This window comes from Oncorhynchus clarkii, chromosome 1 (genome assembly GCF_045791955.1).
Source record: "Oncorhynchus clarkii lewisi isolate Uvic-CL-2024 chromosome 1, UVic_Ocla_1.0, whole genome shotgun sequence".
Classification (NCBI taxonomy): domain Eukaryota; kingdom Metazoa; phylum Chordata; class Actinopteri; order Salmoniformes; family Salmonidae; genus Oncorhynchus; species Oncorhynchus clarkii.
Genome location: NC_092147.1, coordinates 72,069,435 through 72,093,399, shown reverse-complemented (window position 1 = coordinate 72,093,399; position 23,965 = coordinate 72,069,435). Strand labels below are relative to the sequence as shown.

The 23,965-nt window shown below is 41.5% G+C and overlaps 1 protein-coding gene across 3 annotated transcripts in view; it reads right to left on the bottom strand.

The window, feature by feature from the left end:
• Window positions 1-23,965, bottom strand: part of LOC139411752 (SH3 and PX domain-containing protein 2A-like) — a 96,334-nt gene that overhangs the window by 54,685 nt on the left and 17,684 nt on the right. For 2 of the 3 annotated variants that reach the window (XM_071158465.1, XM_071158455.1), the window contains exon 6: window positions 12,687-12,718. In XM_071158465.1, coding sequence (XP_071014566.1) covers window positions 12,687-12,718 — 32 coding nt within the window. Of the gene's footprint in view, window positions 1-12,686; window positions 12,854-23,965 lie in introns of those variants that run through there. The other variant, XM_071158483.1, reaches the window with a different exon arrangement.

The window sequence follows — 23,965 nt, the reverse complement described above, 5'->3', positions numbered from 1 at the left end:
GCCACAAACAAAGTTAACTTCCCACAAAGAAAGGAGGGAAAAGGGCTACCTAAGTATGGTTCCCAATCAGAGACAAAGATAGACAGCTGTCCCTGATTGAGATCCATACCCGGCCAAAACATAGAAATATAAAATAGAATGCCCACCCCACATCACACCCTGACCTAATCAAATAGAGAAATAAAACGGCTCTCTAAGGTCAGGGCATGACAGTTTGTGTCACACTGCTTTGCTTTATCTTGGCCAGGTCGCAGTTGTGAATGAGAAATTGTTCTCAAAAGCCTACCAGACAACAAATAAAAGGTTAAATAAAAAAATAAAATCTATATACAGTTGAAGTCGGAAGTTTACATACACCTTAGCCAACTACATCTAAACTCAGTTTTTCACAATTCTTGACATTTAATCCTAGTAAAATTCCCCGTCTTAGGTCAGTTAGGATCACCACTTTATTTTAAGAATGTGAAATGTCAGAATAATAGTTGAGAGAATGATTTATTTCAGCTTTTATTTCTTTCTTCACATTCCCAGTGGGTCAGAAGTTTACATACACTCAATTAGTATATGGTAGCATTGCCTTTAAATTGTTTAACTTGGGTCAAATATGTAGGCTTCCACAAGCTTCCCACAACAAATTGGGTGAATTTGGCCCATTCCTCCTGACAGAGCTGGTGTGACTGAGTCAGGTTTGTAGGCCTCCTTGCTCGCACATGCTTTTTCAGTTCTGCCCACAATTTCTCTTTAGGACTGAGGTCAGGGCTTTGTCATGGCCACTCCAATACTTTGACTTTGTTGTCCTTAAGCCATTTTGCCACAACTTTGGAAGTATGCTTGGGGTCATTGTCCATTTGGAAGAACCATTTGCGACCAAGCTTTAACTGATGTCTTGAGATGTTGCTTAAATATATCCACATCATTTTCCTACCTCATGATACCATCTATTTTTTGAAGTGCACCAGTCCCTCCTGCAGCAAAGCACCCCCACAACATGATGTGGCCACCCCCGTGCTTCACGGATGGGATGGTGTTCTTCAGCTTGCAAGCCTCCCCCTTTTTCCTCCAAACGTAACAATGGTCATTATGACCAAACAGACATTTTTCCAAAAAGTACGATCTTTGACCCCATGTGCAGTTGCAAAGCCGTAGTCTGGCTTTTTGTGGTTTTTGTTTTGTGGTTTTTTTGTGGTTTTTGATTTGTGGTTTTGGAGCAGTGGCTTCTTCCTCGCTGAGCGGCCTTTCAGGTTATGTCGATATAGGACTCGTTTTACTCTAAATATAAAATACTTTTCTACCTGTTTCCTCCTGCATCTTCACAAGGTCCTTTGCTGTTGTTCTGGGATTGATTTGCACATTTCGCACCAAAGTACGTTCATCTCTAGGAGACAGAACGCGTTTCCTTCCTGAGCGGTATGACGGCTGCGTGGTCCTATGATGTTTATACTTGCGTACTATTTTTTGTACAGATGAACGTGGTACCTTCAGGCATTTGGAAATTGCTCCCAAGGATGAAGCAGACTTGTGGAGGTCTACATTTTTTTCTGAGGTCTTTGCTGATTTCTTTTGATGTTCCCATGATGTCGCCTTGAAATACATCCCAAAGGTACATCTCCAATTGACTCAAATCATGTCAATTAGCCTATCAGAAGCTTCTAAAGCCATTACATCTTTTTCTGGAATTCCACAAGCTGTTTAAAGGCACAGTAAACTTAGTGTATATAAACTTCTGACCAACTGGAATTGTGATACAGTGAATTAATTATAAGTGAAATAATCTGTCTGTACAACAATTGTTGGAAAAATGACTTGTGTCATGCACAAAGTAGATGTCCTAACCGACTTGCCAAAACTATAGTTTCTTAACAAGAAATTTGTGGAGTGTTTGAAAAAAAACGAGTTTTAATGACTCCAACCTAAGTGTATGTAAACTTCCGACTAAAAGTGTATATCTATATATAAACTGGGTGGTTCGAGCCCTGAATGCTGATTAGCTGATAGCCGTTGTATTTCAGACCGTGTGCCACTAAAGTTATTTTTAATTATGTTAAAATGCTGTAATTACATTGGTAAACAGTCTATAATAGCAATAAGGCACTTATGGGGTTGGTGATATATGGTCAATATACCACGGCTAAGGGCTGTATGCAGGCACTCCGCATTGTGTCGTGCTTAAGAACAGCCCTTAGCTGTGGTATATTAGCCATATACTACACCCCCTCGGGCCTAACAAATTAATTAAAAATAAAAATATATATTTAAAAAACTCAACAGGGTGTGATCTGATAAAACAGGAATCCACGCAAAACGACGTGAAGTGATGTTTTTGAAACGTGCTTCTTCTCTTGTTGGGCAGGGAGGGGTGTGCGCTATGCGAATGAGTAAAGACTGTGTCAACACACTCAGTAGGTCCCAAAAACAAAATCTAATATTTCAGCCCCTTTCAGGAAATGAAATGTTTTGCATCAGCAGGAAGAACAGGCTAGAACAAGGGTCACTAAGGTGAGAAATATTAGGAGGGAAAGCCTAAGACGTTGTAGGGTAGAGCTAAAATAAGGTCTTCATCTGGATACCAATGAAATTATTTTTTAACTCTAACCTGTGTAACATTCCACAAAGAGAAATGTAGATTAATATGAAATTGTATGTTGGGTGAAATATGCTTCATACCATAATACTTCCTTCTACTCTGTCTCCAAACTCTGTAGCTTTAGTAAGCACATGTGATTTACAGTAGTTATGTATTCCAACTCCATCATCTGAGGGCATTAAATTAGATGCAGTAGATTAAATCAATTTGATCGATTGGAGGAGGATGGGTTAGTGTGCTGCAAGTAGTGGCCACACTAGTGTTAACAAACTGAGCCTGTTAGGAGAGAAATCCTGTTTTTAGCACATATGATTGATATCAGTTCCCCCACCCTTCCTGGAATCTCAGAATATCAACAACTTTAGTGTCTAGACTTCTGTGTTTACGTGCGTGTGTGCCTGCCTGCCTCCTAGGATGCCTGCGGGCATCGCCCCATATGCACAGCACATATCTATAACCCTTCAAATTTTATATTTGACACCAGACTTTTGAAATAGCCCTGTTAGACACTCTCTGTTTACATCTCACCTCACTCAGATTTATACTTGCACTTCCTGCTCCCAGCCCTGCTCTCCCTCCTTCCCAATCCCATTATTGGTCCTGTCCAAAACAGGACGAAAGTTGGGAGCGTTGCAAGAATGCATCTTGGGGAGGAAACAGGGGAGGTTGGGAATTGGGAAGGCTGTTGGTTTGGGTCAGGGGATTTATCCTCCTTTGTTGTCGGGGTTCCTGATCTTACTCTGGGTCTGGTTAGAGGGAGGGCTGGTGTGACACTGGCATGATGAGGACCTTTTGATTTCACTGAAGCTGATTTAGCAGAGAGATGGAGTAGATCTAAATCTGGTCTTTGGACCGCCAGCTGCAGTTGTGTGGGTGGATAAGAAGGGGATACTGAGCGGTTGTTCAATGCAGTTTACAGATGCTTTCACTGAGTCACTTTGTTAAAACTATCTCTAAAAAGGATGTGGAATGTGTACCGTCAGACAACAAATAAATAAAACCCTGCATAAAGGGAAATAAACTGCACATGGGGTTCTAACCATATTGAGCAGCTCATATTCAAAATCAGATATTGTATAAGGACATAAACCTATGTAGTAACACGATTGTAGGTGTCCTTATGTATGCATTCATAAAGCCCTTATAACAGCTATAACACATAACATTAGTCATAAAGTGACATAAGGAGTTTTATATTGTTATGAGTAATGGCATAAGATGTTATAAAACTAGTTATAACGGAGATGACTGTTGATCCTGTTGTCATATGCTCTAATGTCAACTGTTAATAACAGCTGCTATAACAGAGCCTGAATGACAACTAATGTCATATGTTATTACATGCTACTTAGCAATCTATACATACCAGATGATATAAACAGGGTGTTGTGTAATTTACCAACATCTGTGTCACATTATTACATTAAATGGAATGATGGGCATCATAACCATGTCATAAAGGATCTCAAAGCAGCATTGGCAAACAATCTATTGACTCCAACATAAACGTCTCAATATACAATTCGCAGATTGCATCTACGTTATAAAGTCTTTATTGATTGTTATTGATTCATCAGACAACTGGAGTGTCATGTGTTCTTGCCACATATTGACACTCAACAGCTGTTTAGCATTGAAAATCATCAGGCAGCCCCTTTGTCTTATTTTGTGTCTGTTGGTTTCCTAACATGTATTTTCTGGCACACACTGGGTATTATGAGATGAAGACTCGATTGCTTTTCACAAGTGCTCCAGCTAGCTGCCTACAGGCTTAGGAGGGGTTGGTTCCTTGTTGAGGCAGAGGTGACAATGGTCACTGGCTTGGCTCTAGAACTCATGATGGTGTTAGCTACTTCGGCAAAAAGTCACAAACTGTCAGTGCACACACAGACTTTGTGGTTTAAGAGACTTGCCTGTTTATAATGCAGTTCTGCTACTGCTGTGTGTATTTTAGAGTTAGTTCAGCCAAATATCCATACAGTATCTTTATAGAAAAACATAAGAATGGTGCAAATGTTTGCCTCGCATTGTCTAACCCGTAAAAATGTCATTATAAAAATGGTAGTTTCACTCATGTGAGATTCAGTTAATTCAATCTTTCAGATGGTATTGGACTTGCAGCATGTACAATAAAAGTCCTGTGTCTGGGAGGCAGCATGAGTCAAAAAGCTCAGTATGCAATGGCTTATCAAGTAAGGGGAGTGTGATTGCTGAAACAGCCCACAGTTGTTTATGTGGTAGAGAAGCACACATTCGTCATAGAGATTTTAGCCTTGTGCAGGAACTCTTTGTCAGTTCCCCTTCACACACACACACCTTCGTACACACATACACACACGCGCACACACACACACGGCTAGCTGGCCTCTTACCCGTGCGCCCCTTGACCTTTCACACACACACCCCGATACTCCCCCTGATACTCCTCCCACCCCACCCTACCACCCGTCACACACAATTCCACTCCCTATATGCCCCTGAGCCCCCCAGCTCAAATAAAGCCAGCATGGCTGCGCACACACCCCCGGTCCGTGCGTAACACTTGCCACGTAAACCTACTCTCCTCACATGCAGAGCCCCCAAGCGCTCTTACACTCTCTCCCTCCCAAACTCTCATTCTCGCTCTCATTCTCTCTCACGCTCCCCCTCTCCTACTCTTTCTACTCAGTCCTGTTATCCTAACACAGTAAAGCTGCTCAGACAAACAGCTCATTTTATTCACTTGTGCTCAGTTGTACAAGTTTAAGTTAAGTTTTCTTTTAGTAAATAGGGTTTCAGCCTGAACTGTTCTCTGTCATAGTTACTTCAAAACAGTTTCCAAACAGTGTGTTAACTTCCAAACCATTTTCCTTGGAGACAGCAGATTTAGCGAAAACATTCAGGTCTTACTTCATGAGTAACCTCATATTGTCTATCAATAGCACTACTCTATGTGCTTGTCTCAAGTCTAGTTGTGCTGTGCCCATGAGGAGTTGACCAAACCACACATGCTTAGGCAGCCACCCAGGCTGTACTGTATGCTGTCTGTGAAGTTAGTGAAGAGAACAAGTGAAGAGAACAATAGACAGAAAGAGATATAAGATATATATACCTGGAGAACTAGTAAGGTACTGTATGTCCTGTTTTGACCCATAGAGAGCAACAGATCTACAGAATGAAGTGGACTCAACAGGGAGTGGAAATTATCCAACTGAGAACCCCATAGGGCCCTTGATTTGATTGTAAGGGAGGACACAGTTGGAGAATAATTACTGAGATACAGGCCAAAACCTTACCGAAACCACATGAAGGAGCAAATCATTTATTCGTAACTCAATAGTGGTTTTCAGGGACATCTTTTCTTTATCTTAATGTCATAATCTATGGAGTAAATCCTTTTTTGCTCCTAATCAGGGACCCAGCGGTTCACCTATGGGCAATTTCACCAGTCCATAATAAATAACGGAACTTGAAACTTTTGAACACTGAATAAACATTGAAGAAATTCAAGATAGCTGGCGGGTGTATGAGGGAATGACAAACCACACAGAGAGAGAGCGAGAGAATGGGGCAGTCATCATGACGATGCTATGAATGACTGATTGTCTACGTCAGAGTATAAGACAGAGCTGTTCAGATAGCCTGTGATTTCTGCAGAATGTCCATGCCAGGTAAACAGTGGGAACCAGTCTGGCTAAACCATGCAGTAACCACCAGCAGTTTTGTGGCCTGGGGCAACATTTTCCTGTTAGGGCACATTTTCCTGTTAACCCTAACTCTAAACTCTTAGGAGAGACCAACACCATGTAATTATGGGGACCTTAAGCTGCAGCTACAGCAAAAATTCACCACAGACTTGCACAGTCTCTTTGCTGTTCTGGTTTAATAAAGTAATACCAATATCTCAGTGCAGTTAACTGTTTCTTGGTGTGCAGGGGGAAGATTTAAAAAAGAGATGTCCAGTAAGGCTAAGCTATAGAAGCCTTGATTAGACTAGAGTCGTGCGGCAAAATATCAGCATCTTGAGAGATTCCTCCAAGGCTTTCCGTCTTAATTTAAAAGATGGAAAATTATGTTTACTATTACAAGAGACAATAAAATAGGACCATTTCATTAATGAATCATTGTTTGTCTACTGTAACTATTCAAAATGTATCGGAAGAGCAACTTTTACAACTGTGGATAAGCTATTATTCCAGCCTCCGATTCCTGGAAGAAATGCAATATCTTGCACAGTCTGGACGTAGGCTACGACAGACACACGCCTGAAAAAAGGCAAGCTTTCCATTTCCTTATGTCAATGGAATTCACTGTTACGTAAAGGCACAATACCATAGAGTGTAGAATAAAATTAGGTTGGAGTCTCATTTCATTTGGTGGCAACTTCATTAGGTTGCCAGGAATGTGTAATTCAGCTGTACTATTTAATGCATAATACCGTAGGTCAAGTATTCAACTCTGGAGAATGCTGGTTTTCTGTTCTACCTGATAATTAATTACACACACCTGGTGTACCAGGTCTAAATCAGTCCCTGATCAGAGGGAAACAAAAAAATGCAGTGGAAATGGCTTGGAGGTCCAGAGTTGATTTTGAAGCCTTCGGGTATAATGTACTATTCAAATAATTATAGTCAAATTTATGGCAACTTCATGAATTGTTGAATCTTCTATTTTTTTCACCTGGTAGTACTGAGCAATTTGTGCTTCTTGAGGTTGGTTCGGATTTGGTTACCACATTTTTTTCCCCAGGTTTTGATAATTTTTAAAGACATTGTGAGTTTAATGCTGTAACAGAGAATAAAACAATTAATACAAATTCCATGATGGTAATGACTACACACTACTGCTTATCACTTATTTACCATCCATTATTTTCATTACTTTACTTTCATAAAATATTTCAGATGTTGTGTATCTTACATTTGTTTATTATATGACATTTTTTTTATTCCAAGTCATCATCTCATCTCTTTAGATCTGCTGCCTAGGCAATCTGACAAAATTACTATTTTAGTAGTTCTTCAAAGTAAATAAGGCATACTTTTAAGACTGCTGAATAGCAATCACTTAGATCAGTGGTCAAATCAAAGACCTTAGGACGAAATGCTTACTTACAAGCCCCTAACCAACAATGCAGTTCAAGAAATGCAGTTTAAAAAAAAAAGAGTTTTAAAAATGCAAATCAATCACAAGGTAACACAAGAAAGTAACATAACAATAACGAGGCAATATACAGGGAGTACCAATACCGAGTCAATGTGCGGGGGTACAGGTTAATCAAGGTCATTTGTAAAGTGACTGCATAGATAATAAACAGCGAGTAGCAGCAATGTAAAAACAAAAAGAGGACCACTTAATTCGTTTAGTTGCTCAGTAGTCATATGGCTTGGAGGTAGAAGCTTTTAAGGAGCCTTTTGGTCCTAGACTTGGCGCTCCGGTACCGCTTGTGTGAGGTAGCAGAGAGAAGAGTCTATGACTTGGGTAACAGGAGTCTTTGACAATTTTTTGTGCCTTCCTCTGACACCGCCTAGTACATACACTACCATTCAAAAGTTTGGGGTCACTTAGAAATGTCCTTGTTATTGAAAGAAAGCAAATTTTATGTCCATTAAAAAAACATCAAATTGATCAGAAATACAGTGTAGACATTGTTAATGTTGTAAATGACTATTGTAGCTGGAAACGGCTGATTTGTAATGGAATACCTGCATAGGCGTACAGGGGCCCAATATCAGCAACCATCTCTCCTGTGTTCCAATGGCACACTGTGTTAGCTAATCCAAGTTTATAATTTTAAAAGATTAATTGATCATTAGAAACTATGTTAGAACAGCTGAAAAATCCAACTTCACAGATCTTCATTGTAAAGGGTTTAAACACCGTTTCCCATGCTTGTTCAATGAACCATAAACAATTAATATACATGCACCTGTGGAACGGTCTTTAAGACACTAAAAGCTTAAAGATGGTAGGCAATTAAGGTCACAGTTATGAAAACTTAGGACACTAAAGAAGCCTTTCTACTAACTCTGAAAAACACCAAAAGAAAGATGCCCAGGGTCCCTGCTCATCTGCGTGAATGTGCCTTAGGCATGCTGCAAGGAGGCATGAGGACTGCAGATGTGGCCAGGGCAATAAATTGCAATGTCCGTACTGTGAGACGCCTAAGACAGCGCTACAGAGAGACAGGACGGATAGCTGATTGTCCTCGCAGTGGCAGACCACGTGTAACAACACCTGCACAGGATTGGTACATCCGAACATCACACCTGCGGGACAGGTACAGGATGACATCAACAACTGCCCGAGTTACACCAGGAACGCACAATCCCTCCATCAGTGTTCAGAATGTCCGCAATAGGCTGAGAGAAGCTGGACTGAGGGCTTGTAGGCTTGATGTAAGGCAGGTCCTCACCAGACATCACCGTCAACAACGTCGCCTATGGGAACAAACCCACCGTCGCTGGACCAGACAGGACTGGCAAAAAGTGCTCTTCACTGACAAGTCGTGGTTGTGTCTCACCAGGGGTGATGGTCGGATTCGCGTTTATCGTTGAAGGAATACGCGTTACACCGAGGCCTGTACTCTGGAGCGGAATCTATTGAGGTGGAGAGTCCGTCATGGTCTGGGGCAGTGTGTCACAGCACCATCGGACTGATCTTGTTGTCATTGCAGGCAATCTCAACGATGTGTGTTACAGGGAAAACATCCTCCTCCCTCAGGTGGTACCCTTCCTGCAGGCTCATCCTGACATGACCCTCCAGCATGACAATGCCACCAGCCAAACTGCTCGTGCTGTGCGTGATTTCCTGCAAGACAGGAAAGTCTCTGTTCTGCCATGGCCAGCGAAGAGCCCGGATCTCAATCCCATTGAACACGTCTGGGACCTGTTGGATTGGAGGGTGAGGGCTAGGGCCATTCCCCACAGAAATGTCTGGGAACTTGCAGGTGCCTTGGTGGAAGAGTGGGGTAACATCTGATAGCAAGAACTGGCAAATCTGGTGCAGTCCATGAGGAGGAGATGCACTGCCGTACTTAATGCAGCTGGTGGCCACACCAGATACTGACTGTTACTTTTGATTTTGACCCCCCCTTTGTTAAGGGACACATTATTCCATTTCTGTTAGACACATGTCTGTGGAACTTGTTCAGTTTATGTCTCAGTTGTTGAATCTTGTTATGTTCATACAAATATTTACACATGTTAAGTTTGAAAATAAACGCAGTTGACATTGAGAGGATGTTTCTTTTTTTGCTGAGTTTATAAGCCATAAAATGTGCGTTCTCCCTACTTCCACTCACACTACAACCAGCACTGCAGCTGCAATGAATGAGTATAGCAAATAAAATAAAATTTTATTTGTCACATACACATGGTTAGCAGATGTTAATGCGAGTGTAGTAAAATGCTTGTGGTTCTAGTTCCGACAATGCAGTAATAACCAACGAGTAATCTAACCTAACAATTCCACAACTACTACCTTATACACACAAGTGTAAAGGGATAAATAATATGTACATAAAGATATATGAATGAGTGATGGTTCAGAATGGCATAGGCAAGATGTAGTAGATGGTATCGAGTACAATATATACATATGAGATGAGTGATGTAAGGTATGTAAACATAAAAGTGGCATAGTTTAAAGTGGCTAGTGATACATGTATTACATAAAGATGGCAAGATTCGGTAGATGATATAGAGTACAGTATATACATATGAGATGAGTAATGTAGGGTATGTAAACATTATATTAAGTGGCATTGTTTAAAGTGGCTAGTGATACATTTTTTCCATCAATTTCCATCAATTTCCATTATTGAAGTGAGCTGGAGTTGAGTCAGTATGTTGGCAGCAGACACTCAATGTTAGTGGTGGCTGTTTAACAGTCTGATGGCCTTGAGATAGAAGCTGTTTTTCAGTCTCTCGGTCCCTGCTTTGATGCACCTGTACTGACCTCGCCTTCTGGATGATAGCGGGGTGAACAGGCAGTGGCTCGGGTGGTATTGTCCTTGATAATCTTTATGGCCTTCCTGTGACATCGGGTGATGTAGGTGTCCTGGAGGGCAGGTAGTTTGCCCCCGGTGATGCGTTGTGCAGACCTCACTACCCTCTGGAGAGCCTTACGGTTGTGGGCAGAACAGTTGCCGTACCAGACGGTGATACAGCCCGACAGGATGCCCTCGATTGTGCATCTGTAGAAGTTTGTGAGTGCTTTTGGTGACAAGCCGAATTTCTTCAGCTACTGCGCCTTCTTCACAACGCTGTCTGTGTGGGTGGACCAATTCAGTTTGTCCATGATGTGTACGCCGAGGAACTTAAAACTTACTACCCTCTCCACTACTGTCCTGTCGATGTGGATAGGGGGGTGCTCCCTCTGCTGCTTCGATAAGTTTGCGTTATTATTATCAGCGGCTTGTGTCTTTTCTAATATCAAGGAATATTTCACTTTCTCTGAATTGGTGCATGACACTGCTATACTCATTCACTGTAGCTTTAGTGCTTGTTGTTGCGCGAGTGGACGTAGGGAGAACGTGCATTTTATGGCTTATAAAAGTGTTGAACAAAGTGTTGACAGTGCTGATTAACAACTTAAATGAACTTACTTGTAAAAACAGCAGCTGCTTGCTGTATTCATTGAGTCTCTCTATAGTCATGGTTTTAAAAGTTTTGAAATTATACAGCCTACATTTTTTATGTCTCGAGGAAACTGCAGACCCTGTGATCTGCGCTATCTGATTGACCAGTGGTAGGCCTATAGGTGCACCTGATTTGCTCTCTGGGCCTGCCGGGTATGCAGAGTTCTACCTTCAGACACATGAAATGTTTTAAAAAAGGGAACACTTAGCCTTCCCAGCGTTAAGGCTGCAGAATCAAGTGTGCCTATCGCCAACAGCACTGAACGAAAAAACGCAAGGCTTTACCATTGTTGTTTTTTACAGAAATGTTTGGTGATCGACTATGAATGCCTTGGAGATCGACCAGTCGATCGCGATTGACCGGTTGGTGACCACTTTCAGGTAGAGATACCTTGCCAGGCAACTGCTTTCTATTCCTCTAGATCATGCGTTTTCTCTTCTCTCCGTCTCTGTGTCTGCTCCACACAGACCGGACAAGTAGGTGGGTGCGCAATGGATTATGGTCATTGCAGTTAATTACCACATTCTCTAAGCAAAACTATGTAGAATAATGATTGGCCCGTTAGAAACTACAACTCCCTACTACATTGCACAGTTCAGGCTTGATCCAAGTGATCTCTAGAGAAGCTGCGTATCGAGCACACAGAAGAAAGAAAAACTAAATGGATTTAAAATAATTGAACGGACTCCAGTAAATTGTTTATAAAACAAAAAATAACCGAAATTTGGGTTAATTGCTCAGAACTATCACCTGGTAACATCACCTGGAGTGTAGAATGCTGGTGACTCAAGTACGCACACACACGGTCATACTGCAGATGCACAGCTGCGCCCCCAGCCCTTCTGAATCCTACGTATAAACCCACCCAAGGCCATATGCCCATGCACTGAGCCCACTCACCGTCCCAACAGTCAGCACCCAACCCAGGCACAGCATAGCTGTACAAACAGGTGCTCCTTCCCACCCAACGCTGTTTGCTTAACCCTTTCATCACAATAAACTGTGTTGGAGTTGGCTGTGTGCATTAAGCAGAGACTTGATATGTTATTGTGAGCCGAGTTGGTCTTAGTATACACTTGTGACGTTATAGAGCTTTCTTCAACGGTCTATCAATCTTTGCTCAGTCAGTGGAAAGGATATGGACTCCCAATAAATGTTTTGTTACTGTATGCCTGTTTGGTACAAGGACATGTATGCCTACACACACAAACACCAACAGAGATACACACGCACACACCAGACAAATGTCAAAAATGGACTTAGAAAAATCATCTCATAGGCTACATGACCTGTTCCAGGTAACTGGATAACCAACCAAAGTCATACACTACTGTAATAACTTAAATCAAAAAAGAACGCACTACCACTGAAAACACAAATTACACACAGGACTCCATGCAATGCAACTGACCGGAGCAGAGTAGATGCACTTCTATGTGAGTGCTGGTCAATATAGAGAGAAATTGGGTGACTTGTCTTACCTGACTTGCGTTTGGTGGATCCCCCATAGTCTCTGCAAAAAAAACAACACCAGAGAGTCATGGTCAGTGTTGTGACAGGGAGCCAGGCCAGAGCAGGAGCATGCTGTCCTACAGAGGACTCTGTACACTACCAGCCAAACCCTCATTAAGAATGCACACACACAGACAGGCACCCCACATGGAGCATGTCAGAGAGAGAGGGAGAAAGATTGAGGGAGAGGGAGGGACAGAGAGGGAGAAAGAAGGAGAGAGAGAGACTAGTCTGAGGCGACCTAAATGCCAGAACTGGACAAGAACCTGACACCCTCAGCACACAGGGGGACAAACACCTACCTGGTGGTGACAGCATTCCCTCCCCCATATGCCCCTCTAGGCACAACTACGACATAACCAACAAAAACAGGTCACAACTCCTGCAGCTCTGTTACACACTGGGTATGTAGATAGTCAATGGTAGGCTTCAAGAGGACTCCTATGGTAGGTACACCTATAGCTCATCTCTTGGCAGTAGTACTGTAGACTACTTTATCACTGGCCTCAACCCAGAGTCTCTCAGTGTTCACAGTCAGCCCACTGACACCCCTATCAGATCACAGCAAAATCACAGTATACTTGAACAGAGCATTACTCAATCATTAGGCATCAAAGCCAAAGGAACTAAAAAATATTAAGAAATGCTATAGATGGAAGGAAAGTAGTGTGAAAACCTACCAAAAAACAATCAAGTAACAACAAATTCTATCCCTTTTAGACAACTTCCTGGACAAAACGTTCCACTGTAACAGTGAAGGTGTAAACTTGGCAGAAGAAAACCTAAAACATTATATTTGACCTTTCAGCTTCCCTATCAAATCTAAACATTTCAAACAGAAAACCTTAGAAAATTAACAAACTATTTTAAGGAAAGGCCCTAAAAATTGTCAAAGACAAATTGTCAGCCACCCTAGTCATAGAATGCTCTCGATGCTACCGCAAGGCAAGCGGTACCAGAGCGCCAAGTCTAGGGCCATGATTCCTGAACAGCAAATTCAATGGCTACACAGAACATTTGCATTGATCCCCCCCTTTTTACGCTTCTGCTACTCTCTGTTTATTATCTATGCATACTCACTTTAATTCTACCTACATGTATACTACCGTTCAAAAGTTTAGGGTCATTGGGAAATGTCCTTGTTTTTGAAAGAAAAGCATAATTTTTTTGTCCATTAAAATAACATAAACTTGATCAGAAATACAGTGTAGACATTGTTAATATTGTAAATGACTATTGTAGCTGAAAACAGCTATTATTATTTGTCATTTTTATTTTTTACTTATCTATTTTTTTTACTTAACACTTATTTTTCTTAACTGCATTGTTGGTTAAGGGCTTGTAAGTAAGCATTTCACTGTAAATGTCAACACCTGTATTGGGCCGATGTGACAAAAAAACATTTGATTTGATACAAATTTGAACAATGACAAATGGTTTGTTAAACAAATGAGGAGATGGGAGAGGCAGGACTTGCAGCGCAAGCTGCGTCAGAAATAGAACTGACTTCTATTTTAGCCCTTGGCAACGCAGATGCTCCTTGACGCGCGTGAGCAGTGTGGGGTGAAATAATTGAATAACATAGATTTCTACATTTATTTTTGCAACGCTCGCGCAAGCCAATTCTAGATTTAACTTTGGATTGGAGATGTTTGATATGGGTCTGGAAGGAGAGTTTACAGTCTAACCAGACACCTAAGTATTTGTAGTTGTCCACGTATTCTAAGTCAGAGCCGTCCAGGGTAGTGATGTTGGACAGGCGGGCAGGTGCAGGTAGCGATCGGTTGAAGAGCATGCATTTAGTTTTACTTGTATTTAAGAGCAATTGGAGGCCACGGAAGGAGAGTTGTATGGCATTGAAGCTTGCCTGGAGGGTTGTTAACACAGTGTCCAAAGAAACTTGAGCGTGGCTGAGGTGCACCCATGACCAGCTCTGTAACCAGATTGCATAGCAGAGAAGGTATGGTGAGATTCGAAATGGTCGGTAATCTGTTTGTTGACTTGGCTTTCGAAGACCTTAGAAAGGCATGGTAGGATAGATACAGTGCCTTGCGAAAGTATTCGGCCCCCTTGAACTTTGCGACCTTTTGCCACATTTCAGGCTTCAAACATAAAGATATAAAGAAATAAAAACATTTATTGGATATTTCAAACTTTTTTAACAAATCAAAAACTGAAAAATTGGGCGTGCAAAATTATTCAGCCCCCTTAAGTTAATACTTTGTAGCGCCACCTTTTGCTGCGATTACAGCTGTAAGTCGCTTGGGGTATGTCTCTATCAGTTTTGCACATCGAGAGACTGAAATTTTTTCCCATTCCTCCTTGCAAAACAGCTCGAGCTCAGTGAGGTTGGATGGAGAGCATTTGTGAACAGCAGTTTTCAGTTCTTTCCACAGATTCTCGATTGGATTCAGGTCTGGACTTTGACTTGGCCATTCTAACACCTGGATATGTTTATTTTTGAACCATTTCATTGTAGATTTTGCTTTATGTTTTGGATCATTGTCTTGTTGGAAGACAAATCTCCGTCCCAGTCTCAGGTATTTTGCAGACTCCATCAGGTTTTCTTCCAGAATGGTCCTGTATTTGGCTCCATCCATCTTCCCATCAATTTTAACCATCTTCCCTGTCCCTGCTGAAGAAAAGCAGTCCCAAACCATGATGCTGCCACCACCATGTTTGACAGTGGGGATGGTGTGTTCAGCTGTGTTGCTTTTACGCCAAACATAACGTTTTGCATTGTTGCCAAAAAGTTCAATTTTGGTTTCATCTGACCAGAGCACCTTCTTCCACATGTTTGGTGTGTCTCCCAGGTGGCTTGTGGCAAACTTTAAACGACACTTTTTATGAAATGGCTTTCTTCTTGCCACTCTTCCATAAAGGCCAGATTTGTGCAATATACGACTGACTGATTGTTGTCCTATGGACAGAGTCTCCCACCTCAGCTGTAGATCTCTGCAGTTCACCCAGAGTGATCATGGGCCTCTTGGCTGCATCTCTGATCAGTCTTCTCCTTGTATGAGCTGAAAGTTTAGAGGGACGGCCAGGTCTTGGTAGATTTGCAGTGGTTTGATACTCCTTCCATTTCAATATTATCGCTTGCACAGTGCTCCTTGGGATGTTTAAAGCTTGGGAAATCTTTTTGTATCCAAATCCGGCTTTAAACTTCTTCACAACAGTATCTCGGACCTGCCTGGTGTGTTCCTTGTTCTTCATGATGCTCTCTGCGCTTTTGACGGACCTCTGCGACTATCACAGTGCAGGTGCATTTATACGGAGACTTGATTACACACAGGTGGATTGTATTTATCATCATTAGTCATTTAGGTCAACATTGGATCATTCAGAGATCCTCACTGAACTTCTGGAGAGAGTTTGCTGCACTGAAAGTAAAGGGGCTGAATAATTTTGCACGCCCAATTTTTCCGTTTTTGATTTGTTAAAAAAGTTTGAAATATCCAATAAATGTCGTTCCACTTCATGATTGTGTCCCAACAAAAATACAGTTTTATATCTTTATGTTTGAAGCCTGAAATGTGGCAAAAGGTCGCAAAGTTCAAGGGGGCCGAATACTTTCGCAAGGCACTGTATAGGTCTGTAGCAGTTTAGGTCAAGAGTGTCCCCCCCTTTGAAGAGGGGGATGACCGCAGCTGCTTTCCAATCTTTGGGAATCTCAGACGACACGAAAGAGAGGTTGAACAGGCTAGTAATAGGGGTGGCAACAATTTTTCTGCAAGGGCTATATAAATACATTTGATTTGAAGAGTTATCTATCTATCTATCTATCTATCTATCTAAAATGGAGATGTATAGGTAAATCTCTTCTCCAATCTTTTTTGGCCCTATAACAAAGAACAAACAACAGAAACCGATACATGATCAAATACAAATCTTAGAATCAACTTTTAAAGACTACCAGAACCCACTGGATTCTCCAATTACATTGAATGAACTACAGGACAAAATACAAACCCTCCAACCCAAAAAAGCCTGTGGTATAATTACTTGACACATTGGAAAGAATTATCAAAAAAACTGAGCAAACTAGAATGCTATTTGGCCCTAAACAGAGAGTACACAGTGGCAGAATACCTGACCACTGTGACTGACTCAAACTTAAGGAAAGCTTTGACTATGTACAGACTCAGTGAGCATAGCCTTGCTATTGAGAAAGGCCGCCGTAGGCAGACTTGGCTCTCAAGAGAAGACAGGCTATGTGCACACTGCCCACAAAAAGAGGTGGAGACTGAGCTGCACTTCCTGATCTCCTGACGAATGTATGACCATAGAGACACATATTTCCCTCAGATTACACAAATCCACAAAGAATTCAAAAAACAAATAAAATGTAGATAAACTCCCATATCTACTGGGTGAAAAACCACAGTGTGCTATCACAGCAGCAAGATTTGTGGCCTGTTGCCACAAGAAAAGGGCAACCAGTGAAGAACAAACACCATTGTAAATACAACCCATCTATGCTTATTTATTTTCCCTTTTGTATTTTAACTATTTGCACATAATGACAGTTGAAATGTCTTTATTCTTTTGGAACTTTTGTGAGTGTAATGTTTAATGTTAATTGTTATTGTTTATTTCACTTTTGTATATTATCTACTTCACTTGCTTTGGCAATGTTAACATATGTTTCCCATGCCAATAAAGTCCTTAAATTGAAATTGAGAGGGAGAACAAGGGAGAGAGAGAGGGAGAGATTGCTGTGTGTACAGTATGCGAAAGTGAGAGAGAGTGACAGAGTGAGTGAGTGATTGTTGATTTGCATCTGTTTATTGGTGGAGCATGTGTGTGTGTGTGTGTATGTTGTGCATGTGTGTGCATGCGTACTGCAGTTTGGAAATGGCAGTTTGCAGGTTTTCATTAGGTTAACCTCAGACTGAACATTGTGTGTTGAAAGACTGAAGGTCAATGTGAATGCAAACACAGACAGCTGTTTAGTGAGGCCAGCAGCAGGACTACAACAATGTACAATTTGGTCAAACAATTCCATAAGTTGTGTTTATCAACCTCAAGAAAATGTAGGTTATGATCAGCTGCTGAAGTTAATAAACTGTTTTGGTGAATGTAGAAATTATAACCCTTTATAAAAGTATCCAATCCTGACATGTTATTACCTAAAGTAAAATACTGTACCACGGTATCCACTATGAATGCTAAAATAGTCATTGACTCGACAAGCATTGTCAGAACACAGAGCCTATTCTTTGTTTGAACTCAACGAGGTCTTTCTTAAGCTGTCATAGGCTGCCAAGAGTTGCCATTGTGACATGATAGGCCTTTGGGTAGTGTGATATGCCCAGCTGATTCTTAAAGTCATAGTAGTGGCCATTTTAACTATGATAAATGGATCTATATGACAAAATATCAGTGAAGAGACATCAAACCCGCTTAATGAAATACAGTATTACAACCGTTACTTGTTGCCTGAACTGTACTTAATATATTAAACCTAGAAATAAAACTGAACTGGAACAATTTAATAGCGCTATCACAACAAACTCCAACAAACGTCCCTATTCCTTCAGCCAATGGAACATTTTAAGAACAGTACCTCTAAATATTCAGAATAATTTTCTGAAACAAACTCAACTAGGCAGAGTCCTATCATACATGGTGCCTCAAGAGACATGTAAATAGTTAATTTTTCACTTCATGAAAAACAGACTCATTAAATCTTACCTCATTTTGAAATAACAAGGTAATCAGATTAATAGACACTTCCATTTAACTATTACATGGATCTAGCATACGTACACTGCCATTCAAATGTTTGGGGGTCACTGAGAATTGTCCTAGTTTATGAGAGAAAAGCACATTTTTTTTGTCCATTAAAATAACATAACATTGATCAGAAATACAGTGTTGACCGTGTTAATGTTGTAAATGACTATTGGAGCTGGAAACGTCAGATTTTTTTATGGAATATCTACATAGGCGTACAGAGGCCCATTATCAGAAACCATCACTCATGTGTTCCAATGGCACGATGTGTTACCTAATACATGTTTATCATTTTAAAAGGCTAATTTATCATTAGAAAACTAATTATGTTAGCACAGCTGAAAACTGTTGTACTTATTAAAGAAGCAATAAAACTGGCCTTCTTTAGACTAGTCAAGAAACTGGAGCATCAGCATTTGTGGGTTCGAATACAGACTCAAAATGGCCAGAAACAAATAACTTTCTTCTGAAACTCTATTCTTGTTCTGAGAAATGAATGCTATTCCATGTGAGAAATTACCAAGAAACGGAAGATCTCGTACAACGCTGTGTACTACCTTCTTCACAGAAAAGTGCAAACTGTCTCTAACCAGAATAGAAAGAGGAGTGGGAGGCCCCGGTGCACAACTGAGCAAGAGGACAAGTACATTAGAGTGTCTAGTTTGAGAAACAGACACCTCACAAGTCCTCAACTGGCAGCTTCATTAAATATTACCCGCAAAACATCAATCTCAATGTCAACAGTGAAGTGGCGACTACGGGATGGTGGCCTTCTAGTTGAGGACTTGAGGCGTTGGTTTCTCAAACTAGACACTAGACACATAACCTTATATCCTGCTCCTTTTGATTCCTAGCCAACATAGTAAGACTTGAACTGTATCAAAAATGAACAATCGTTTTTGGGAACACTTTACTAAAGTTTATCCTGACTTGTGAACATGAAAACATGTACTGACTGTATATGGAACTAGGCAAGTGCTTATTAGTGTCACGGTCTTCCTCCTCTTCATCTGAAGAGGAGAGGCGAGAAGGATCAGAGGACCAAAATGCGGCATGGCATGTGTTCATGTTGAATGTTTAATTAAAGAAAGAACTGAACACTGGATACAAAACAATAAACAAATAAAGACCGTGAAGCTATCATAAGGACTGTGTTGACACACGCAACTAACATAGACAATCACCCACAAACAAACAGTGCAACCCAGGCTACCTAAGTATGATTCTCAATCAGAGACAACTAATGACACCTGCCTCTGATTGAGAACTATACTAGGCCGAAACATAGAAATACCCAAATCATAGAAAAACAAACAGACTGCCCACCCAACTCACGCCCTGACCATACTAAATAAATACACAACAAAGGAAATAAAGGTCAGAACGTGACAATTAGTATCTCATCATTTGTAAGTTGAGGTAGTTGATGTGGTTACGGTTATAGTAAGCAACCATCGGGTCCAGTTTTACACCTACCTTAAACACAACCCCTATGCCTTAACATACACACCAATAATCATTACACCACTTCAGCCAATTCTTTGCTGAGGGCCAGTCAGGAGAATAGAGCTGTTATATTGGACGGTTGGACCTCTGGCCTCTGGATCTAGCTATTTATGGTCCTGGGCCGTAGTGGCATATGAAACGCATTACCATGGAGGACTGGGGGTGGGGTAGAGGGGCTGGGGAGCGTTAAGGGCTAGAGTGGGGGGGGACCGGGGGAGGCTGGATCAGCCAGGCTAGCAAGTGACTAGTACCTCAGAGATGGAATAATACACTTCCCAGGAGAAGAATGCATATGCACTCTGGCTCAACCCACTGCTACCAATAGTAACATCTAATAGATGTGGGGATGGTAAGGGGAGAAAATACGTCCAAACACTATTAAAATGTTTAAGATGGTGTGTTATTGCTTTCTGCTTTGATGTTAACCTTTTGCTGACTGGAAAGTGTCTGTCTACACACACACACACACACACACACACACACACACACATGCATATTCACACAAATGCAGTGCATTCGGAAAGTATTCAGATCCCTTCACTTTTTCCATATTTTGTTACGTTACAGCCTTATTCAAAAAATGTATTCAATCGTTTTTTCCCCTCATCAATCTACATACAATACCCCATAAAGACAAAGCAAAAACAGGTTTTTAGAAATGTTTGTTAATTTATTACAAATAAAAAACGGAAATATGATATTTACATAAGTATTCAGATCCTTTACTCAGTACTTTGTTGAAGCACCTTTGGCAGCGATTGCAGCCTTGAGTCTTCTTGAGTTTGATGCTACACGCTTCGCACACTTGTATTTCGGGAGTTTCTCCCATTCTTCTCCTCTCAAGATCTGTCAGGTTGGATGGGGAGCGTTGCTGCACAGCTATTTTCAGGTCTCTCCAGAGATGTTTGATCAGGTTCAAGTCCAGGCTCTGAATGGGCCACTCAAGGACATTTAGAGACTTGTCCTGAAATATATCCTGTGTTGTCTTGGCTGTGTGCTTAGGGTCGTTGTCCTATTGGAAGGTGAACCTTTGCCCCCAGTCTGAAGTCTTGAGCGCTCTGGAGCAGGTTTTCATCAAGGATCTCTCTCTGTACTTTGCTCTGTTCATCTTTGCCTCGATCCTGACTAGTCTCCCAGTCCCTGCAGCTAAAAAACATCCCCACAGCATGATGCTGCCGCCACAATGCTTCAACATAGGGATGGTGCTAGGTTTCTTCCAGATGTGACACTTGGCATTCAGGCCAAAGAGTTCATTGGTTTCATCAGACAGGAGAATCTTGTTTCTCATGGTCTGAGAGTCTTTAGGTGTCCTTTGGCAAACTCCAAGTGGGCGGTCATGTGCCTTTTACTGAGGAGTGGCTTCCGTCTGGCCACTCTACTATAAAGGCCTGATTGGTGGAGTGTTGCAGAGATGGTTGTCTTTCTGGAAGGTTCTCCCATCGCCACAGAGGAACTCTGTAGCTCTGTCAGAGTGACCATCGGGTTCTTGGTCACCTCCCTGACCAAGGCCCTGCTCCCCCTATTGCTCAGTTTGGCCGGGCGGCCAACTCTAGGAAGAGTCTTGGTGGTTCCAAACATATTCCATTTAAGAATTATGGAGTCACTGTGTTATTGGAGACGTTCAATGCTGCAGACATTTTCTGGTAATCTTCCCCAAATCTGTGCCTCGACATAATCCTGTCTCTGAGCTCTACGGAAACTTTCTTCGGCCTCATGGCTTGGTTTTTGCTCTGACATGCACTGTCAACTGTGGGACCTTATATAGACCTGTGTGTGCCTTTCCAAATCATGTCAAATAAATGAATTTACCACTGATGGACTCCAATCAAGTTGTAGAAACATCTCAAGGATGATCAATGGAAACAGGATGCACCTGAGCTCAATTTCAAGTCTCATAGCAAATGGTCTGAATACCTAAATAGGGTATCTGTTTTAAATTTTTAATACATTTGCAAAAATTTCTAAAAACCTGCTTTTGCTTTGACAGTTTGGTGTGTGCCGATTGCTGAGGGTCTTTTTATTTTTTAAATACATTTGAGAATAAGGCTGTTGAGTAACAAAATGTGGAAAAAGTCAAGGGGTCTGAATACTTTCCGAAGACACTGTACAGTACATACATATACAAGAACAAAACAATCACTCTCACACCCACTCTCTCCCTAATACACACCCTCACACACAGAAACATTCACTGCATGGGTGGGGGAGTTTTGAATATACCATTGCATCTGAATCCGCGAGGGCCCATCCTGAGCCAGAGTTGAGAATAACCAGCTGTTTGTGTGCAACTGCAGCTCAGTCTTTGTAGGTGGGCCTATTAGACATGGAATGTGAAATATTAGGCTTTTGCACACAGTTTTTAACCAGTTGGGTTTCATCCAAGAGACAGAGTCTGCTCGAGGTATACACTAAACAAATACTGCTGTCCGTAACCTTAGTCTGTCCCCTGTATGCGTTACCCGTGGTCAAAAGACATTGAACAGGAAGTCATTACAGGCCTAATCAAGAGTTGACCTGCCCACAGAATCATGCAGTGTGTGCACTTGAGGGAGGAGGGGGATGATAAGCGCATGGATACATCCATTGGGTGATCATCCTTGGATAGCAGTGGGAATCAGGTCAGATATAGAGAATGCTGTTTTGACCCTATGTCAACTACTAATGATATATCTCGTGGTGATTTAATAACATGACACGGGTTTTATGTTGTTGTTGTTTATGCAGCATCTCCAAGGGGTAGGTTGTGTTTCTGGTTCATGTGTGTGTGTGCTTGTGCGGGATATGCATGCAACTGACATGCAAAAGCACTTGTTCTGATTAAATCTACTGAACCTTATGTGCTCTCTCTCTCTCACACACACACACACACACACACACACACACACACACACACACTGTACTCCGTTCTCCATCCTGTCCCGAGGTACAGTCAATGACAACCTAGTTTCCAATTTAGTAAAAGCCCCTAGACAATGGAGCTCCTGGATCCATGTCAGTGAAGGTAAATAGCACGATGGTTAGATTAGTTTGTTGGCTAATCAGAAGCCAGCATATTTGCTTTTTGGCCTACATTTGTCCAAAATAGTTTGTTTCAGTACAATATCTATCATCTTATCTTTTGAGATAAACTCTATGCATAATTCAATCTATTTTGTTACCGTAAAACCCTTGTTCAGAAACATATCGGTGGCTCCCTCTTGTGATAGTAAAGGTATTGTATTTCTGGTTTCTGTATACTGCTTGAGTGGTGGAATGAGGTTCCTGAGAAAATAGAGGGCAGTGGAGGGAAGGCAATTGTAACTGTCAAGATGCTTTCCGTCTGAGAAATGAGCACACATGACTTCAACAAACAAACTACTTGTCAGGCAACAAGTCACATCAGGTTGTTTCCTTCATACTTACCTTCATACAATACACAATTTGACAATGAGTCCCATGGTCTGACTATTGACAGAGAGCAAACCAAGGACTGTCAGGTCAGACCAAAAGAAGCGGGACTAAGTCTGAATCTATTTATTGTCTGCTCATGAAGCCAATATACAGGTAACTGCCAAAATAATGGAACTTCTTGAGTAGAGTATATTGAAAGCAGGTGCTTCCACACAGTTGTGGTTCCTGAGTTAATGAAGCAATTAACATCCCATAACGCTAACACTTCTGCTAAACTACACACGTTGTCTTCCTTTTGCCGTCAACGTGACATTCTACCTGCTACACAGAAACCAACCAAAATCAAAAATTAATTCTCATTATTTCCATTCACAAAGATGAACGCATGTGTCAGCCATCGAGAACTGAACCTCGGCAATTCTTGAGCATGGACGCTGCCATTGGACACATGACTTCAACAAATGAGCAGCATAGCAGCTTTCATTGATTTCAAAGGAAGAATTCCCTTAACAGCTGATTGCAATGCCGGACGCCCGATGGCTGCAGTGTAGCAGGGCAGTTAGGATGTTATTAAATACATCTGGGTGGTATGGAGGGGCTCCGCTGACAACCA